The sequence below is a fragment of the Labrus bergylta genome, chromosome 7 (genome assembly GCF_963930695.1).
Source record: "Labrus bergylta chromosome 7, fLabBer1.1, whole genome shotgun sequence".
NCBI classification, from domain to species: Eukaryota; Metazoa; Chordata; class Actinopteri; order Labriformes; family Labridae; genus Labrus; species Labrus bergylta.
In genome coordinates this window covers 22,925,129-22,946,444 of record NC_089201.1, presented here as the reverse complement: position 1 = coordinate 22,946,444, position 21,316 = coordinate 22,925,129, and the positions used below count along the sequence as shown (strand labels likewise).

The 21,316-nt window shown below is 39.0% G+C and overlaps 4 protein-coding genes across 9 annotated transcripts; 2 read left to right on the top strand and 2 right to left on the bottom strand.

Moving 5' to 3' along the window:
• The first annotated feature begins 1,119 nt into the window (after positions 1-1,119).
• On the top strand, positions 1,120-3,656 carry golt1bb (golgi transport 1Bb). Its single transcript, XM_020659719.3, has 5 exons — positions 1,120-1,532; positions 2,398-2,489; positions 2,578-2,756; positions 2,844-2,925; positions 3,108-3,656. The coding sequence occupies exons 1-5, from the start codon at positions 1,508-1,510 to the stop codon at positions 3,144-3,146; spliced, it is 417 nt and encodes a 138-aa protein (XP_020515375.2). The 5' UTR covers positions 1,120-1,507; the 3' UTR covers positions 3,147-3,656.
• Positions 3,657-4,435: 779 nt separating this feature from the next.
• Positions 4,436-6,248, top strand: LOC136179715 (spexin prohormone 1-like). The gene is made up of 5 exons (XM_065957068.1): positions 4,436-5,363; positions 5,466-5,511; positions 5,613-5,672; positions 5,944-6,027; positions 6,110-6,248. The coding sequence occupies exons 1-5, from the start codon at positions 5,277-5,279 to the stop codon at positions 6,166-6,168; spliced, it is 336 nt and encodes a 111-aa protein (XP_065813140.1). The 5' UTR covers positions 4,436-5,276; the 3' UTR covers positions 6,169-6,248.
• A 921-nt stretch (positions 6,249-7,169) lies between these two features.
• Positions 7,170-13,758, bottom strand: ldhbb (lactate dehydrogenase Bb). Of its 6 annotated transcripts, none has more exons than XM_065957065.1 (8): positions 13,667-13,758; positions 11,424-11,560; positions 10,181-10,298; positions 9,769-9,942; positions 9,499-9,672; positions 9,246-9,363; positions 8,204-8,327; positions 7,170-7,781 (listed from the first exon to the last, which is right to left on the bottom strand). In XM_065957065.1, the coding sequence occupies exons 2-8, from the start codon at positions 11,550-11,552 to the stop codon at positions 7,614-7,616; spliced, it is 1,005 nt and encodes a 334-aa protein (XP_065813137.1). In that variant the 5' UTR covers positions 11,553-11,560; positions 13,667-13,758; the 3' UTR covers positions 7,170-7,613. The 6 variants fall into 6 exon arrangements, with proteins under 6 accessions (XP_065813137.1, XP_065813138.1, XP_020514510.1 ...); XM_065957066.1 differs by having other exon boundaries at positions 13,600-13,705; XM_020658854.2 differs by lacking the exon at positions 13,667-13,758 and adding an exon at positions 11,981-12,131.
• Positions 13,759-15,321: 1,563 nt separating this feature from the next.
• Positions 15,322-19,520, bottom strand: tmpob (thymopoietin b). Its single transcript, XM_020658303.3, has 6 exons — positions 18,792-19,520; positions 18,530-18,647; positions 17,830-17,985; positions 17,532-17,641; positions 17,347-17,447; positions 15,322-17,240 (listed from the first exon to the last, which is right to left on the bottom strand). The coding sequence occupies exons 1-6, from the start codon at positions 19,023-19,025 to the stop codon at positions 16,856-16,858; spliced, it is 1,104 nt and encodes a 367-aa protein (XP_020513959.1). The 5' UTR covers positions 19,026-19,520; the 3' UTR covers positions 15,322-16,855.
• Between the last annotated feature and the right edge of the window lie 1,796 nt (positions 19,521-21,316).

The window sequence follows — 21,316 nt, the reverse complement described above, 5'->3', positions numbered from 1 at the left end:
CGCATACACGCAAACGAAGGTGATAAGATCATTTCTTCAGAGAATGTGAAGATCTCTCACTCTTTTCAAAATTTTGGGTACCCAAAAGACTCTAGGCAAATAAAGACAACCTGTTTTTTGTTTGTTTAAAATAAGTATTTTCACGTTACCTTTACACCTGCTGTTAGAGTGAAGGGTTTCTCCATACATAGGTATTTCTTAATTCAATCATAGACTGTACATATTAATTAAATACATCTATCTGACACCTGAATACCTTTTGGATAAAAGCCAATATGTTCATATGTTATGATCATGTTATGTGCATTTCTACTAACCTACTAAACAGTACACAAAGTATCTAAAATAATGTCCAGATTGACAAAGAACAATATAAACATCCTCAGCAAAAATATATATTTGTAAAATATAGTTTTTACGGCAATAGACCTAATAATAATAATTATTTGATCATTTCTAGCTTTTTACTATCTGAGAACTAGTTTGTGAAGTGCATATGAGCAGCGATAGTCACATATCAAGCACAAACAAATGATGTTTGTGTAATGTAAGGACTATATCTATATTGTAAGTGTGAAAATGGGATATGCAAATAAGTTAGAAACATATGTTTAGTATGTTCTTTCTTTGTGCAGACACAACTTTAGTATGATTGCTATAATGTTGGTTACAAGTCTGTTTACAGTAATGTTAATATACTGGTATCAGGTATGTACGGTGGCTGGGAGGGGCAAAGCAAATTTACAAGATGTGAAACACTTTTACAGTCGCTGAGACAAATTTACAACAGGCAGAACACTTTTACCAGTCCCCAAACAAATTTACAAACCTTGACGGAAAGGGAATGTACCACGACAAAACAAAACAAACTAAATTCTCGATCACTTCCGACATTTGGTACATTCCCATTTTGTCAAGATTCTGTCGTTTGTAAATTTGTCTCATCGATTGTAAAAGTGTTTCACATCTTGTAAATTTGTTTTTATAAAATGTAAATGTGTTTTTCAAAATGTACATTTGTCTCACATTTGTAATGTAATAATTATTATGTAATAATAATTTTGCTTTGCACTTCCCAGCCACCGTAGCTATGCCACCTAGTGGGCGCTGTTCAGGGAGCAGTGAGCTGGGCAGTGAGAGAAAAGAGGGGAAGAAGAGAGGTGTTTGAATGTACCGTGCGTCTGTGAAGCTGACTCAAAGTTATGCGAAAGACCCAAAACGTGTTTGGACTTATTTATTTCTTCACATGCACCCACGTCGCTTACAATATGTAAGGACTTGGAGGCATATCTATAACAAAACATCTGCACAAATAGACGATCTTTGGTTTGTGCGTAGCTCCAGAAGACGTGGCGGCGTAACCACCGTAACCACCCGCTAGCTTCGCCTGCGTCTCTGCTGCCTCTGTAGCATCCAGCATCAGTTAGCGCTACTAGCAGCTAAAGCGAAAGGTTTGGGTCGTTTTGTGTGACTTGGAAACCCCCGCCCCCCCTCAGCTGCTGCCAAAATGATTTCTCTCACGGATTCACAAAGTAAGAGCTGTTTAAATTACTTCACGGTTCTTTGTCTTTGTAAGGTGCCGCTGTAGATGTAGGTTTGTATGAGGTTAGCAGCTCTAATGCAATTGGCTGAGAGCATCTTACGTCACATAGCTGTTCTGTAATACATTCATGGTTTAAATTAAGAAATATTTAATAAACTATATCAACTAGTGGTATTCAAAAAAAAAAAAGAAGATCTTATGACTTATTTTTCAAACACATTAATTACTCTAGAGCAGAAAAAAAGTATTTTAATACTGTTTAACCAAGCCTGCTCCCAGTAGATCACAAAACACACAACCGGACAATTCACTCTGACTCTGTGCAATAATAATAATAATGTTATATTAATGTTATATTATGTTTATCAAACCACTTTGTGCAATAACATGTTACACTTTATGTGCATGTCTGTGTTACACTGAATATTATAGACTACACTTTTGTCAAATAGCTGATCTATTTTTTTATTTTTTTAAATCTATTTTTTTATTTTTTTAAATCTATTTTTTATTTTTTTAAATCTATTTTTTATTATTTTTTTAAATCTATTTTTTATTTTTTTAAATCTATTTTTTATTTTTTTTGAATCGATTTTTTAGTGTCTATCTATTTATTTTGTACATTCTTAATTTTTCTTTTTATATTTAAATTGTACTGTGTTCACTTTTTGTTTGCAATCTTTGCTCCTTGCTGCTGTAACAATGTAAATTTCCCCGTTGTGGGATGAATAAAGGATTATCTTATCTTATAAAGAAATATTCACCAATTAAAAGTACTCCATCTAGTATTTCTCTTTATGTGTACTCTATCAGTGTCTGCTGTTTTCATAATAACAAGTTTCTATTTGTTGCAGAGATTGGGATGGGGCTGACAGGGTTTGGTGTGTTTTTTCTCTTCTTCGGGATGATGCTGTTTTTTGATAAGGCTCTCCTCGCCATTGGAAATGTGAGTTGATACTATTACTCCACTTTGTGATACCTCCCTCATTGTGCACGACAGATGTCACACCTGTGTTCATGTCTTGTCTCTGCAGATTCTGTTCGTGTCAGGCCTGTCATTCGTCATCGGCCTGGAGCGAACGTTCAGGTTCTTCTTCCAGAGACACAAATTTAAAGCCACAAGCTTCTTTCTAGGAGGAGTTTTTGTGGTTCTGATCGGCTGGCCGATCATTGGTGTTGTTCTAGAGATCTACGGTTTCTTCCTCTTATTCAGGTAAGTTTTTCCCGCACTATAAACACTGACTTTATCGTTGTTTACCTGGTTAAATGTGCACTTTTTTGACAACTTTCTTTTTAACAGAGGATTCTTCCCAGTGGCTGTTGGATTCATCAGACGAATTCCTGTGCTCGGATCTCTTCTTAGCTTACCAGGAATCAGTGCAGTAAGTGAACCAGGACAGTCAATGAATCACACTTTTTTTTTTTTTTTTTAACACAAATAAGAATTAGAATAAGAATGAATGATTGGGTTCATAAGCTCATTGTTATTTTATTTAGAGGCTCTTAGTGAAGGAAAATCACATACTGGGGTTAAATGTTTTTTCTGTTTCTGATTCTCTTTCAGCTGGTGGATAAAATTGGTGAGAGCAACACGATGGTATAACAGCGGGCTATTTTCCTGTGGAAGGAGAGTTTCTGTATTTATCACATTTCCTAACAGTGACTGTATATTTCATTATTTTGTTCATTAACACTCCAAAACTGTGAAGTGTTTTTTTTTCCTGCGTATCAGTGGACAATTGACTGACATCATGATATTTGTTACCAAGAGATTTTTTTACATTATTTTAAGAGCTGGAAGCCGGTCTCCCATTTTGTATGATTCCAGTCTGGTATTTATGGACAGATAACTGTGGACCACTGGTTTAATTCTCCAGAGAGTCAGGAGATCCTCACAGCATCCGCTCCTCCAGATCATGTGCCTGAACATTCACTGAGTTCCTCGATGAGGTGTTACTGAAATTTTGTACATGAAAGACTAAATGTCTAAATGCTGAGATAAATGTTACTTTGGCAAAGAAACCTGAACTGTTGTGAAAAAGAGAGAGACATTATTGCGATGTTTTACTGTAACTTTTGTAAGTGCATACTTGAATTAAAGTGTGGCTTTTTACACGTTTTGTTATGTATTTTTTCGCCGCAGAGATCACATTGTCATATGAAACGCTTCATTATAACAGTACTATCGCACTACATGGACCGACACCCGCTGCTTATGCGTACACATATATCCTTTTAAGAGCTGGATTTTCTTAAATATCCAATATTTCAGTCAAAAGTTTCAAGCCAGAGACTAAAAGTTTCATTTGACGTAATATAATGCAATGGTTTAATGTGAATCCGTGTTTTTCCCTTTCTTGGATTAGATGATTTCCCCCAGTCTCACATCTGTGGGCTACATTAGCAGTCTATTCTACATACTATAGGATACTACTGTACACAAACTCTGGTAGCCAAAGCTTGGCTCAAAGGGTTTACAGCCAGCATGGCTCTGTCAAAGAAAGTACAACACTCACTAATTAACATGCTACATCTTAATTGTCACACCAGTGCAAAACAATGAGGCGTGAAATTGAACAATTTCTGGTTCTACAATGGTTGTGTCTCTGAGTACTGAATGTGGGCCGGGCGCTGTAACTTCCTGGATTCTTGTTGTCATGGTGATGTTAAGGAGCAACCAGCAGAGATTACAACGGTCTCTTCAAGCTTACTTTTTGTTTTTGGTAATACAACGTGAATAACAGATGCGTTTCATATTTAGCTACCTTTATATATGAGCAATGGTCTCTACCTTCTCATGTAAGACATGTCTACTTAGGCCTACTTTTCATATGACAGCAGTCAAAGGAAACAATCTAAATATTCACCAATTAGGCCTAATCTGTTTTTTTTTTGACTCCTCAGTTGCGGCATTTCGCAGGTGTCTTCACCCACATACTGTAAATATGTCTTCACCCACATACTCATTGAAACGCTGCTGTCATCACATCAACTTCATTCACAAAAAAAAAAAAAAAACATCTACAGTGTCGTCATCACGTTGTGACCCTGTCTTCAAAGTTTCTGATAGATGTGCCAGTGATTAACGAGCAGTGACAGTTTTCGCAACACCTGTCAAACTGATCAGTTTAAGTAACACCATGAGATGTAAATAAGCTACCTGTCAGCCTCATCAGTGACGGTGTGTGCAGAGGTGGTTTGCTTTGTTTTTCTTTTCAAATGTGCGTGACGGCGGAGGAAGAGCCAATCAGACATTTAAGCACAAGCTGCAGCCTGCACAAGAGCAAATCAATCACAACGATTGAAGGTAAGATACAATTTTCTCCGGCATTCATTTCAACATTTATGGAATTAGTGATTGCTTTCAGTTTTCTTTTTCTATTTTACTATTTTATAAACATGTAAGTTAGCCTGTTCCAATTAAAACATCCATCAAACTGTAATATTTTAATATTTTTTGTATTATCTATTTAGCTGTTAAAATGTATTGCCAGGAAGCTGTGCACAGTTTTTCTTTCTAATTCTTCTTCTTGTAGAGACCCTAAGTGGATGTTGAGATTTTTGACAGATAATGAATGACATTGTTGTCAACATATTATAAGAAGTCTGGATCTGTTTACAGCTTATTAAAAAAAAAAAAAAAAGTGTCATACATGAGATGAAGTAGTGGTAGGTTTAGGGTTACAACTCTTCTTTCTTTAGCCACTATTTGTGAGTGTTTCAATTACTCTTCATGTCATTACAGAGGTCAACAATGTCTCTAATTGTCATATTGCTCATGGTGACATTGGTTACCCCTCAGTGTTGGAGTGCACCACCGGTGGGTTAAAGTTAATTTTCTCTGTTTTCATATTTAAGATGACAAATACTTTGATGAATATGATTGTAACAAAAAAAAAAACGTTGAATCACCCATCCTCAGCGGAGAAATTGGACTCCTCAGGCCATCCTATACCTAACAGGAGCACGTAAGATCTGCTCATTCTAAATAGTCAAATGTTCTGTGTTTTTGTGGTTGAGCTGTCTCCTCGAATCGAAGAGAAATCATTTGGATGTTGATCTCTTACAGAAGGTCACCGCTCAGTGTTGGAGCGCACCACAAGAGAGGAGGGGGAGACTTTACATTTAGGTTAGTATGTAAATCTCTGCAGCTCATGGTGTAACTAGAATCCTATGGAGAGCAACTTCTGCTTGTGAAAACAATAATGAGTTAATTTATTAACCAAGCTGTGACACATATTGATATTCTGATTTCTGTGATAGAAAGGATTAAATGAAAAGAGTTTGATCAGAGTTGGATTTGAGGACAGTTGTTAATGTTCTGTTTATTCTGGATGTGCAGTGCCGTGCTTTCCTTTTAAATTTCTAAATGTTTGTCTTTGCTTGCTGCATCCTTGAAGTAACTTTCAACCAGTGCAGAGATGGACCGGGATCGTCTTTGTCGTCATTTCTTCTGGATCTTCTGCAACGTGCTGTGGTAGAAGGTAGAATCCTTAAGGTTACATCACCACCACTCTGCTCGATACTATCAGATTATTAAATCTCTTTTTTTTTTTTTTTTTACAGATGGAGGTAATCCAGATTTGAATCCAGATGAGCAAAGGCAGAACTTTAACTTGTTGTGATATTATATCAGGGTTCATTTTTTCATGATGGTAGTATTATTTGTTACTTATTGCTTGTATTGAAATGTGCGTTATAAATAAAACTCCTTGTCCTTGTCTGTGAGTTGTGATTGTACAAGTGTAAGCCGTGCCTTTGATTCGTTTCTGCACTGAAGTGTTTACATCTTCTTCTCTTGAATGAGCTAATCAAGTTAGTGTGAAGGGATTTCCTTATCCTTATCCAGATCCATTAAGAAAAAAAAAAAAAACAGTCTGTCAGCTTGGGGCAACAATTAAGTCATTCGCACCACACAGGGATTATCACCATTCAGTTCTTCATCATCACACTGTCTACAGCGGGGTCACCGAGAGAGGAGACACAGCGACTTTTATAAGTAATGACAGCCTGAACCTTCCGTGACGGGGTCAATTTAAGGTCATTTTCTTAGAAGTAGAAGTTTTAATCCTGACATGTAACCTGGGTTTCCTGCTTCACGATTACTTAAATGCCTTCCTAGAATCAATAATAATAATATAAACCAAACCTTTTAATCCAATACCAGGATATCTAATATCTATAACGATGTGATGTCACACTCTGCATCTGTTATAGTTTCAGTACTTTACGTTAACAAATGATGGACCAGGGCGAGGAGCTTACAAGGCTATTATATTATGTAAATGTATAGTATTAAGGGGTTGTACAGACTTTGAAGAGAAGGAAAAAATGCATTCATTTGGGTTTAGAGTAGTTGTGTAAATAAAACAAAGAGCAGTTTTTGGTGAAAATCAAGCAATTTAGGAGCAATTGTTGTTGCTAAAATTTAACAAAAGGGTTCAAATTAATCAATTTTTAAACTCTTTAGACTTAGATCCAGTCCTGCATCTTACCAGAGAAAGAGCTACACAATGACTGCTCAAAACTGAGCAGTTGTTTAAATGCCCCTCATGTTGTTGAATTATGTATCTTTCACCGACTTGGATTAAAAAAACTTGTAGTAAAAAATAGCTTCAACTACAGATTCCATCAGGATATCATGAATCTTTTATGATTTTTGGTTGAAGAATTTCAATGGATGCATTACAGATATAACATTTACATTTCTACTTTAGAGTGTTTTTTTTTTTATCACTGCATAACAGCACACACATTCTTCCTGTTCGAGGACCAACAAACTTTATTTCATTACACATCAGAGAAACATGAGTGGCTCACACTGCATCACAGCTGAGGACTGATGAGTCAGAGCATCATTTCACTCAGTTGATGTCACATTCGTTTTCTGTGTACACCTACAGCTAAATCTGATGGGATTAAAACCCACTGAACGCCTGTGACTCTACAGAGGGCGGTGGGTTGAAGGTGTGGAAGGTGGAGCTGTCTGGTGTTCTGTGACTGCAGTGCATTAATACTGTGCGTGAAGAGCAGTCAGAAGGGTGCTACTACAGCGCCCCCTGCTTTTCTGTTACACATCCCGCAGGTCCCTCTGGATGTCCCACAGAGTGTTGGCACTGGCCTGCAGCTGAGCCACCTCGTCGTCATTCAGGGTCATGTTGACCACGCTCGCTACGCCTCCACCGTTCAGCACACAGGGCAGACTTAGATACACCTCGTCACTGATTCCATACATGCCCTGCACAAGAAGAACAAGCTTACAGTCTGTGTGACTACAAACAATTCAATAAAAAAATAGACAAGTGTCAGCTGGGAAAGAAAGTAATATTTAATCAAATTTGAATTCTCAGCTCATATGAAAAATAGATTTAACCAAATAGTAGTCATTTGGAAGCGACAATTTGAAGCATATTTGTTTTTTTGTTTTATTAATAAAGCTCCTTATGATCATGGGAATGTCTAATTAAAACATTTAAGAATATCTAAATCAAAAGAAACAAAGATGTATGCTAAAATGCAAAAAAAAAAAAAAAATCTTTAAGAGCAAATTGTTAAACCTTTTCAAGACTATTGTAAGTAGCATTATAGCTTTGGCAGGAACATTTAAGATGTAGATTGTTTCTGAAATGTGAAAAAGACGTGTGTGCAAACAGGCTTTACCTGCACCATGGTGGAAACGGGATGAATCCTGTTCATGTTCTTCATGAGGCTCTCTGTCAGGTCAGCTACACTCAGGCCGATGGCCCAGTTGGTGTAACCCTTCAGTTTGATCACCTCATAGGCACTGAGAGATTTAAAAACACACACACACACACACACACACACACACACACACACACACACACACACACACACACACACACACACACACACACACAGCAACATAATTGTTTCAAGACTGGTGTATAATTTCAGTTTTTTAAGAAGTTTTAAAATTAAAAAGGATAAGAATAAAACAAAGACCTAAGAAAAAAAAAATGAGAAAAACACTGCTGCAGGTACTCTGACAGTAATATACATGGTTTTGATTTACAGTGATCAATGATGACACCATGGCAACATGATACCTAAATACCATACAACAACCCTGATGCAAATCATTTATTTATTTTTTTTCACTGGAGTAAGATCAAATAAATCAAATTAATATGTAGAGAAGTAAACATTTAAAATCAAGAATATCTAAATCTAATGTTCCGACCTGATTTAAACACATATTTGAGTGATTAAAGAGTGTAACAGTGAAAATAATACACCATGGCATTTCAGCCTTTACACCCACCAGTCGTTCTGAGTCACTGGTTGGTTTACGGGGTTATGGTATGAACCACTTGGTTTACAGCTAGTATTATGTTATAATCTTAAGAAAACAAATTTGAATGACATTTACAGATTATTTGTTATGAATATTTTATTGTTTATATTTTAATGATTTCCTCACAAACTCAAATCTGCTGCATCAAACAAATCATTTCAGCAAATGTATAATAATAATAAAAATACATGATCATCCTCATCTGTCATTAGGGTTCAACACCGAGCTCTCAAACTATCTGAAGTGGGATTCTGGATGATTCTGTGATTCTAAATCGTGGTGATTCAGGCAAAGAATGAGAGGTGTCAGACACTGACGTCAAAGAGTTCCCAAAAAACAACACTCCCAATTACAGAATAGAAGTAGTCCATGTAAACTCTTGCCTACCTGTCCACCACCATCTTGTGGGTTTCCTTCCAGTTCTCATCATCAAGGTCAGTTCCAATGTCCGGGTTCAACGTCTGCAGGTTAACTCCAGCCACGTTTGTTCCACTCCACACAGGCACTAAACGCATTTTGAAATCATTAACCTCTTTCTAACTACGTCTCACATCACAGTCTGCAAATCAGTTTCGTCAATAACATGTTGTGATTCTGTTAGCTTGATCACGGGCAGTTCAGAAACTCCACAAATCCTCACCGCTGGTGTCTCCATGTTCTCCTAGAATCCAGCCGTTGAAGCTGCTGGCGTGGATTCCCAGTTTGTCGGCCATCAGGAAGCGGAAGCGTGCCGAGTCCAGGTTGGTGCCACTGCCAATGACGCGGTGCTTGGGAAGGCCGCTCAGCTTCCAGGTCACATATGTCAGCACATCAACTGTTGAAAGTGTTGTGATTAAGAAGGTGAACGCTGCCTTACACACACAAATCTTCATCTTGTTTTTTTATTTTCTCTCACTCAAACACACAGTACCTGGGTTGGAAACCACAATAATGATGCAGTCAGGACTGTATCGGATGATCTGAGGGATGATGTGCTTGAAAATGTTGACATTCCTCTGGACCAGGTTCAGCCTGCTCTCCCCCTCCTGCTGACGAACTCCAGCGGTCACCACCACAATGCGGGAGTTTGCTGTCACAGAGTAGTCTGCAAGAGAAGAGGAGCAAGGGATTGATTACATTTGTAAAGAGAGAAAGCAATCTGTCCTCACAGATTACAATTTAAACCAGGGTGTCTCGAACAAATCTAAATTTCTGCTGAGAATCTATTTGAATGTCAATAAGGGAAAAACATTGGTGATGCTGCATGCAGGGAAGCTGCAACCGGCAAATACCTCAACTGTTTTAAGAAGATGTTTCTTGGCAGGACTGAGGAATGAACTTGCCTTTGTCTGCCACTATTTTGTGGGTTTTGAGGAAGAGGCTGCCGTGCTGCAGGTCCATCATCTCTCCTTTCAGCTTGTCCTCCATCACATCCACCAGGGCCAGTTCATCAGCCAGCTCCTGCACACATCAGAAAGGTTCAGAGCAACACAGCTTCCTCTCACAATCCACTTGGTCAGCAAAAAAAAAAAAAGAAGAAGTTTGACAGTTGAGGTTACAAGTTGAAATCTAATAGGCACATTTAGTGGTCATAGTTAAGCAGGGCTTCACTTACAGCGGATATTTTAGAGCAATAATAAAATTCACACATTACCATTAAAGCCGCGAAAAAGGCACATTTTACACAAAGGCCTTTTTTATTGGTTGTGGGTTGAATTTGCACCAATGTGACTATGCAAAGGTACTCAGAGCGCTGCTTAATTAAACAAATAATTAAAAAGCATCTGAAGTATTACACATTGTTAACCTTATATTGTTCGGCTCAGCTGTGATGCTCTATTAAATGTGACTGTAGTCAGTGCTGAGAACATTTCAGACTACTGAGATTCAGCATGCTCTGCTAGACAAACTACGAGATAACACCATTTCTTAAAATCCAAAAGCATTTTTTGTGTGCATTATTTGTAATTTTTAAATATTTTCACATCAATGCATATATAGAATAGAATAGAATAGAATTACTTCATTGCTCCCAAACTGGGAAATTGTGGCTGTATCAGAAAATATGTTCACTGATATCAATATATATATATGATAGGCTCATATTAGTCCAATAATATCAGTCATTAATAAAGATTTACATCACACAGCTATTTTTCACAAATCGTATCAAAACCTTATCTTTTCCTTTACTCGTGAAACAGTGCTCACAGAGTGGTAGTGGCCTGTTTTGCAGACAGTATAATGACACAATTGTTTAAAATTAGTTGAAAGGATTTCTCCCAGTGGAGTGGATCAATAAGGTAACCTGGCAGCTAAATTTATTGTTCAACTAGACAGCAGCTGCCAAACGTCAGCCTCAAAAGCAAAGCCAGGTTGAACTGTTTCATTAGAAACTCAATGTAGGTCAAAAGGTTGTTTTTTTTCGGACACTATCACCACCTCAACATGTCCAGTGAAGGGATAAATGTCAGATCAGACACTAACAGATAAGTAATCCTGTGTCAGTCTACCAAGATGTCGGCATTACCCCGTTGTGTGACACCAGCAGGCAGGGTGATAATCTGAGCAGAGCAGGTCTCTTACCCTGAGCAAGATGCTGACAGCACAAGCCATGCCAACCTGGCCCACACCCACCACTGTCACTTTGTTCCTGGGGGGCTCAGGGGGACCACTGAACAGTGGGGTCATCAGTTTATGCAGAATTGAGGCCATTTTCAGAGCTGAGGAGCATAAAAAGGAAGAGAAAAGTCAGTAAGCAGATTGACTGTAGATGAGTTTAAAAAAAACCCCGCTACATACAACTCAGGGAATCTGTCTTGCATCCAGAGAGCAGGCCGCAAGCTCAAACTTGATAAATAATGCATTTAGAACATTGCATGTTATATTCTGAGTGTAAGGGGGTTACAAATTAAGACTGACATTTTCTTAGCAGCACTTAAGGAAGCATGACATCTAAATGTATAACAAGAAAGATAAAAAAAAGACACCACTCTGACTAATATCAGCCCCATTGAAGATCACCTTGAAAAGACACGCAGCTAGACACAGAAACAGCAATAATACTTGCAGTGTTCGGCGACGCTCCGAGCTGTGAGGTATAAATACCAACATGTAATCAGCATGGCAATCTGTAGGGATACCTAAGGTGTTTACACAGAGCTGCGTCCACCCCGCATCCACAACACCTCCCACAGACACTGACAGTTGAGGCAGGTACCGGTCTGAAGCGGTAGCACAGAGCACATGTGACTCAGGGCCAGACTGGGGAGCTGTTAGCTGCACAGAGCGCCTACTCCTCTCCCTCCTCCCCTCTTCCAAAATTGAGGACGGAGCACTATAATCGGATGCCGAACTTGACTGACTGCAGACTGTTAAAGGAGTTACTGTAATCCCTTAACGCTGCCTCCATCTGCTGCAACTGAACTACAGATGAAGATTCACCCTGAATCTAATAGGATATATCCAAATATATCAGATTACTTTTATCATATACAGTTAAATAAAGATTTCCCAGTATTCCAAGTGCAGTATAATTCACTATCCTATACTGCAGCTGTAATAATGCAACTCTTATGACAGGCAGAAATGAATTATGCATGATTAAGATGCTTTTGATTTCCAGTATACTGCACATTTGTGAATTGTTCTTCCTTGAATGCTTGCAGATATTTACACACGCGAGGCACAATGCTGTCTTTCAAACTTCTGTGTGAGAAAGAGATGACTGCTGGAAGTTTAAACTGGTGTTTGAAATGTTTATAGCACAAGACGTCAGTCCACATCTGATGATGTTCTTGTGAACTTGGAAAAATGAACTATTTCTCTGAATAAGTCTTCTCTGAAAGAGATTATCATCCCGTTGAAAGTGCATCGGGACACTTTCCTTTCATTAGCTCTGAGAGAAACGGGATTACCAAGACAAAGCGTCATGCTCTCAGAGCATCTAAACACAAGCGGTTAACAAAGATGCTTAGCCTGCAAGGTCACAAATAAAACAACAAAACAGCGACAACATTTTTAACTGAGGACATCAAGAAACGTACATTTAATCTGAGCATTGTTTTTTTTTCTGCTTTATGACCTCTTGAATGTTTGTGTGGGACTGAGAGAGGTTAAGTCATCCTTGAACTTGAACACAGACAACATGCAGTGCAGACAGCAGATCACATATTCACTTCAATCTAAAAGCATCTTATTAACTTGAAAGTAAATTCCCTCTTGCTACTATACTGCAAGACAATGCAATGCGTGAAAAAATGACTAGGTTCTCAAACTGAATCTTAGTATTTTTGTGATGTTCGAACATCCCTTCCATCTGTCTAGGTAATTATTCAATGAGCTACAAGAACCCAGATTAAAGTGCATTTGGATTTCATTGCATTAATTATCTTCTTTAGTTTATAAATTCTCTTCTAACTTGTCTCAGTGTCCCTGCAGATTACCAGTTCAACTGGAGGCTGCTATGAGAAATGTGACATGTGTTCAGCTAATCAACTATTAAGATGCATTTCATTTGTCATTCTGCAAAAAGAGGCACCAAACTTTTACAAATAATTAAACAAATAAAGATGGATTGATTGAAATCTGTGCAAGAAATGCATGAAGCATGAGGAGCAGAACAAACAAACTGAATTGACACTGTTGTCACTTGCTGACAAAAAGTGTAAAGCATAATTTACAACAAATCGACATGTGCACAGAAAACCAAAAAACTCAAACTTCCACATAACAATAAAATGCATAGCTATTCATCTCCCACCTGGATGGTCCAGTTACTTCTGGATGTAGATTTCTTGTTCTTTCTCCAACACAACAGTAAGACTCACCCTTGTTTTGCTGTGCGCTGTGCTGTGCTCCTCTTCCTGCTGTTCTCTCAGGCTGAAGTGGACCGGGTTTAATTGGCTAAGCCTCTCCATCCCTACAAAGTCCCAGTGCGGCACTCTAAGGGTCACCTCAGTCAGCTGGTACAACATTTCACTTAAACAAGTCTTATTTCCTGTTAGATAGAACGGAAACAGGCCAAAAATGGCTCCACACATCCAATTGGTTAAGAAAAACAAAATAAATCAGGATTCATTTGATCTGTCTTTTTTTCCCCCAACCCTGGGGTCCGGACCCCGTAATGGGGTTCTGATGCTGTTGAAATTAGATTTGTACATATTAACTTAAACCATGAGAACACACCTAATGGATATATAAAGGTATTTGGGTGAACAAGTGTGTGTAGGCCCATTCTGTTGAGATTTAAATCATTGAAAACAATACAAAGGATGTTACTTTTTGACAGAAATGCATCACTTTTTCACCACACGTGGATCCAGGGCGGGGAACAAAAACACTGCACAGCTCTGTAGAAGCATATAAGACAGACATCAGATCTCTGTAAATGACACTTTCCATAATAGTCTCTATAAGAAAAGAATGAAAAATACTACGAGAACAAAAGCTTGCTAAACACTGCAGAGGGATCAAAAGTATAAAATACATCTAAGAAGGATTACTTTTAAGGTTCTGCAGATTATAACTGGTTAAAAAGTAATCAATTATGGATCTTAGCATCTTAAGGACACTGCTGAACTGCGTTTCTTAAAAGGACAAGCACAAACACTTCTGAGCCAGCAGGTGGAGGCACAATCTTGGTGCATAACAACTGCAGAGACAGACATCTGAAAATGATCTCCGAGGGGCAGCTACACTCTTTACTGCTAATAGTTGTGTAGTAAATACAAACTGTTATTTGCATTAGTTAAAATAAAGAACATTTATAACTACAGGTAGCTTTGAAATAAATATTTACTTGTGTCTTTAGTTGTTTCATTTGGCCTAAGTAGGATTTCAGGCACCAAAGAAGAAAAGAAGAGACATTAAATATTATCTGTGTTTAAAGACGTTAGAATTCACTATGATCACAGGCTACACAGATGGTTATGTACACTACAATACTTGGCTCGGCAGCAACTGAGCCTCGTCAGGAATCCTTTGGAGGAGCTTCTTTAAGCTCTGACAGGAAGACAGACGATGTACTTACAGTAGGTACACTATTGAAGATAACGGCAGATATCTACACTTTAAGGTGTATTACAGAGCGCACTGTAAGAGAATGCTAACAGAAATGTATCTTCTGGTGAAGCTTATTCAACAGAAGATTGACAGACGAGCTCGTGTTAGCCTTACCCTAAACTAGAGAATTATAATGTTCAACATGCAGGCTAGCTATTCTTACTTACTCTTAACCTGATGTGCCAATATACAGGGAAAATCATAGCGGCTTTTAAAACGGAGTCAGTGTTGTTCAGGATTAGAAATTAGAAGTCACAAAAACACAATTTAAATGAACAAAGCCTAATTGAGAAATATGTGGAGGAGCCTTTCTTGGTTGCATAATACCATATACAATTTAAATAAACGTGTACACTTATACCGTTTTCCCCACATTTGATAATGTCTGAGAGGTGCATAGAGAAGACAAAGAAAAAGCATCTGGCAACAACAAAGTTTATTTTATGATACACTTCCTACATTATCATAAATAAACAGATTACAAATCCTTACCCACATAACCCCTGTCATTTCTGTCCATTGTGGGAGAGCTGCCTGATGATAGATCACTTGAATTAAGTCAGTAATGTTCAGATTAAGATACAGTATCATTTGCATTTCATACATATTGCTTTGCTCAAATGTAACAGTAAATGTGTTATAAAAAGTTGAATGCGCCACTTTAGAAAAATATCAAAATAGAAACAAAATATGCCCCTGAAATCTTCCCACCCCCCACTTGACCTCCAGTGAATGCTAATGTCATGTTCTCCGTGTCCCCTCGCAGAGTAACCTACAGTGTCTAAATAGTGGTGATTTACATAGGCAGAAGTAGTTTCAAGTTCACAAATAATACATTTTAATTTGCTTAACTTTGAACCCATGTGTTCTTTGCAGGTCTGCCACGTCTGGACAAATGCAATCAGTGAGGTGGGCTATGTGGGTGCACTGCATCAGCCAATCCTGCATATAGGACTGAAGGATCAGAAAAAAAATACAAAACAGAAATACAGAACAAAAAGCACAACAGAGCACTAAACTCAAAGCTTGTGAACTCAAATTGGGAACACTGGGGCTTATTCCTTATGGAGTGACTTTAAAAAAATGACAGCTAGTATTTAAATGTTTCTTCATTTAAAATTGAGTTTGTAAATCGATGATTCTAATAAAATAACACAAAAGTAGAGTCGCTTTCCATTCTCAACCCGTTAAATAAAATCATGATTTCAATACAGATTGACCAGAAGTGATCACTTCAGTCAACACGGAGCCACATATTGGCCCGATTTAAGCAGTGATTAGCCACTGAAGAAAAAAAGGTTTCTACCTCAAATTAACTACGGGCGGTTTGTCCTCATGCAGTGTCTACTTGCAGCTCCTACCACATCAAAAATTGGAGCTGAATTGACCTGAGCACCAGAGAAATAATGATTCATTCTACCTAACTCTATAGCTACTGAGCAAATGCTGTAATGCAGACAGAAACACGTGTAGACATTCTGGTATTAGTAGAAGCACTGCCTTGTGCTTGAAAATGGGAGGGCACTACGTGCTAACAGTGTCCAGGTACCTTACAGTCAGAAAACACCTGGCACACAGTTAGAAACTACAGAATGATCTTCATAAACTACAACCATGCACAGGTAAACTGGCCTCCCTGTCTGCACTTGTTTCTACATACATGGGTTAAATACACACAAAGACACAAACAATGCACAGATTAAAAATCAACATCAAAAGAGTCTCCTCTGACTGCCACAAAACAGTGTAATCCAGAAGCTACTGTTTCCTCTTGGGGTAGGAGGGAAGCTAGAGCCCAGAGAAAAGAGAGTTTATCGTCCCAATTAAATCTGTGTTCTCTCTCCGACCATGTCAGTAAAAAGCAGAAGTGAGCCAAGTTTACTGCTTGAGTTGTGGTGTGCTGTGGCAGGCTGCAGGGAGGTGGGGCAGGCATGGCTAAAGACTGATGAGGGCATTTACTTGCTGTTGCTCTCTGTGAGAGCGCTGCTTCCGATGCCCAGGTAGGTGGCTGCATCGTTAACAAGGCCTTGTAAGGGTACGATGACCCTGTCACAGAGGCCTTTGAGGGTGTTGATTTGATCTGCATCCAGGTTCTGATAGGCATAGTAGAGAGAACCAGCCAGCACCACGAGGAGCAGGAACTTGAGCAACATAGACAGAAAGCCTCTTCGGGTTGGGGCTTTGCTTGAAGAGGCTGTGTTGCCTACTCTGGAGTAAGACTCTGAGTAAGAGCGGCTTTCTGACAGGATGCTGTGCTGCACACGGGACTCATCCAGCCAGTATTCACTTGGTTTTAGCGGTCGACCAGCTGCACCTCTGATGGGACGCCTGCAGGTTGCACTGGACGGAGAACAAAACAAAATTTAAAACTTGGGACTAAGGGAGAACACACACAAAACTTGACTGGGTGACCCCTATTATTGATTTTCAAGTGATCAGCTGTTACCTGATGCCTGTTGGTGTGCTTATTTCATTGGCAAGGATATCTTCAACAATATTCTCGCTGGATTTCTTCGGGGTTTCTTCAGTAATAATGTCTTCCACGATCTGTCCATGCAATAACATAACATATTAGAAAAAAAATCAAGAGACAATTATTTCAAGAGATTTAAATGGCAAACTGTGCCTTACCTTGGTTTGTCGTCTGCTGCTGGCTCTGACGGTAACTGGGGCTTTCCCTCTGCTCCTCACAGGTTTCTCTACCACAGGAACTGGCTCTGGTTCAGGGGCAGCAATCTCCTCTGAAGATCAAACGTAATGTAAATATCAGTGTTTTCTCTACATTTAATTTGTGATCATTCAAAGCAAACAAATGTACAAGGCTGTCTGTAAATATTGTGAGCTAAAATTATATTTATGATATTTGGTTTGATAAGTGATATGAAACTCATAATAAAGAAAATTCCCAGATAATATGGCCTGAGCTCACCGTCTTCCTTGTCACTATACTGGTCAGAATTTGTGTTGCCATTCTGGTTACTGTCTGCCTTGGGGAGAGTTGTGACGTCTGTAGGAGCTTCAGGCTCAGCAGGCAGCTGGTCCAAAAGCTTCTGCAGCTTTTTCTCATACAACTTACGAGTGGAGGCTAAGGGATAAAGAGGTAGGATGAAATTATATATGACATAGAACACACCTTACTTTACCCAAGAAAAAAAAAGTAGAATGTGTGTGTGTTTTTTTTTTAACTTAATCATGATGTTAAAACAGGATTACGTTTACACATGTAAAATGCACAATATTTTTTGTGGTGGCTCAGGGCGGCTGTGGCTTAGTTGGTAGATCTGTCGCCTCTCAACCAGAAGGTCGAGGGTTCGATCCCCAGCTGAGCAACATGTCCGTTGTGTCCTTGGGCAAGACACTTAACCCTGAATTGCTCCCGCTGCTTCAGTGGCGGTGTATGAATGGGATTAGACACTTCTGATGGATGATACTACATAGCGATCACTACCATCAGTGTGTGAATGGGTGGGTGTGACAGGCGGTGTAAAAGCGCTTTGAGTCGTCGGAAGACTAGAAAAGCGCTGTATAAGCTCAAATCCATTTACAGGCTTTCAAGAAAGAGTTAAAATTTAAGAGAATTAGAGTCGGTGAAAATGAAACTGGTGAAGTTACAGCCTCTGATTACTCACCAACAATGGGTCCAGAGTCCACACCATGCTTTGCCAGCTGTTCTTTGAGATCTTCATCAGGGAGAGCTGTCACCTCCACTTCCTCTGAGCGGGGCTTGTCAGTCTTTTTGGTAGCTTTCTGCAAAAAAGAAAAGAAAGAAAGAAAGAAGATGCGTTAATTATTATACCACAGCATAATATACTTATTGACGCATTACACCACAACAGCTATAAACAAATGGAATAATAATAAAATAATTAAAAAAAAACAAAAAAAACTTACTCTTCCAGATCGACTTTTGTTGGAAACAACGGGAGCAGGCATGTCTTCGTCGCTGGAGAAAGTGTCTACAGGTGGACTTTTCTTGTTATTCAGAATAGTTAAGTTTTTCAGATAAAGCTGCACATAGACTTCTTTTTTATGCTCCCCGCTCGGAAGTGGCACATTGTTTGCTGTAAGCTCATTCTTCAGCTTATCTTTCGTAAGAACCGACGGATCTTCGAGGTATTCTGCCATGTTTAATTTTAGATTTTAAGTTATCTTCAGCTTTTTTTTTTTTTTTTTTTTTTTTTTGCACCTTGCAGAAATTCGCGCGCTCGCCCAGCTAAGCACAACAACGGGAACGTGACGGAATAGCGCTGTTGTCAAACACTAGTGGCGCCTACCGCCAATTCAGCTAGCAGGACAGACGCGGGTTTACCACAAATAAAGGCTTTGTTTTACGTGTTAGCCTAGAAATACAAACACTAACATGAAGCGTCGATTTTTTGTAAACACATACACGCTTGCGCCGCAAGTAGAACCAATGCAAAACTCTTACTTAGGTGGATAAAATGTGACTGAATTAGCTTAGCTTCAAACCGGTCCACTTGCCTCTGTCTGTCCGCGGTGGCGACAGGGCCAAACGACAAAGCAGCGCCACCATTGGACAGACGACTCTAGTAAGCTGCCCTCTGATTGGCTCGCTGTGGAACGGAACAGTTGCAGGCCCGCCGTCACAAAGAAACTGAAAGGCGGAGTGTTTTAGATAACGGTTTCTCAATAAACAACACAAATTGATGGAAAAGGGGTTTTTATAGAAATGTTTTCGACCATATTTACAACAATGTTTAAATCAACTTACTTTATTGACCTCATAAGTTGATAACTGGAGTGTGAAATAAACCGTGCTGAATGACTAGATAGTAGTAACAATGGCGCAGTGTTTGCTGTCGCACTTATTCGTCACTTCTGTTGTTAAGACAGTTTATAATGTGAACCGTAACACCGGTGGTTTCCATATTACATAATTTGGCGGGGACAGAAGCTGCTTCTATCAGGTCTGCCCCCTTGTAACAGAAGAGGGCAGCATGAGCCACATTATTTAAAGACACACACATAACATTCAATTTGTTAAATACAAAGCCAACACTTTATACAGCACAGAGATAGTACAGGCCTCTATAGGAAGGAGATCATGAAAAAAGGGGGTTTAAAGAGCATTATGGCCCACAAAAGTTGCAACCTAAAAATGTGGAGAAGGCATGAATGTATTTTTTCCAGACATTTGTTTGTGACTAAATTTGTTACAGAGACAGTGCATCAGACTTAATCGAGTAGGCATGTATATATATGCACTATTCGCACATTTTCCAACAGGTATACACATTTACTTTCTCTGAAAACTAAACTCTGACAACAGCATATATCAGGGATGGGCAACTTTGGCCACAGCAAGGGCCACATTCATTTAACTGTCACTGCCAGAGGGCCAAATTGTAGTATACAAAAACGATTACAGTCAATTTTGTCTCCAATTTAACTAAACATATGCCAGTGATCAAATATTATTATGGGCATACTTCTGGTTTTCATGATTTCATGGCAGATTTTGTCATGATTTCTTCATGTTCCCGATTAATTGATGTGTAAAAATTGACCTGAGGGCCACGTTGAGGGTTGATGGGGGCCGCATGTAGCCCCCGGGCCGCCAGTTGCCCACCCCTGGCATATATTAATGGCAATCCTTTTTCATTTCTTTCCTCTAAATTCTGTTCTGGAATTGAAGTCCAAAGCATGGTTAATAGTTCTGCGTCAAATCTTCGCCATAGCCTTCGTGAGCACTACATACTTGTGCGTTGGAGTGTCTGCATAAGCACAAGTCTTGCAGTTGCGCTGTTTCCATGGGTAGGCACATTTTTGTGGAGGTGCATGTCAGGCTACTCATAGGCATCTCTGTAGGTACAGTGCTACACTAACCTATATATGCTACGGCGTAGATAAGAGGCAGAAGAAAAAAAATCAGGCTTTAGGCTGCGCCTACTCACCAATGTCATAACGCATAGCCTATACATTTGAAGGCATATGATTGGTGTAACATAACTAGTAACGGTGTCCGTAATGGTCCTATCAAAAAATGTCTAGCGCCAAACTGTGAAGTTAGCTGTGTTGAATTAAGTTTATGGTGTGTATTGGTTAGTATTTTAGTAGCATCGAAATGACCACATGCTAAAAATGTAACATTAACAATTTAACCATTTTTCAGGCTTTTGGGGAGAAAAAGACACTTTGCAATGAAGCTTGTGCCAAGTGTAATTCTGGCACAGAGTCTGCTTCTGTTAGCACCACTAGCATTTTTGGTGCGACAAAAGGCAGCAGCAATGTATTCCATAATGAATTATATATGTTGCAAACTATTTCAAGCTCATTACCGACTTCTACTTCCCGTTTCCCTGGAATAGTCTTAATGCTATAATAGAACAGTACATTGCTCCTGGTATTTAGCTGGAGGTTATCTTTTAATGCTAGTGGTCTGGCTACTTTTGTTG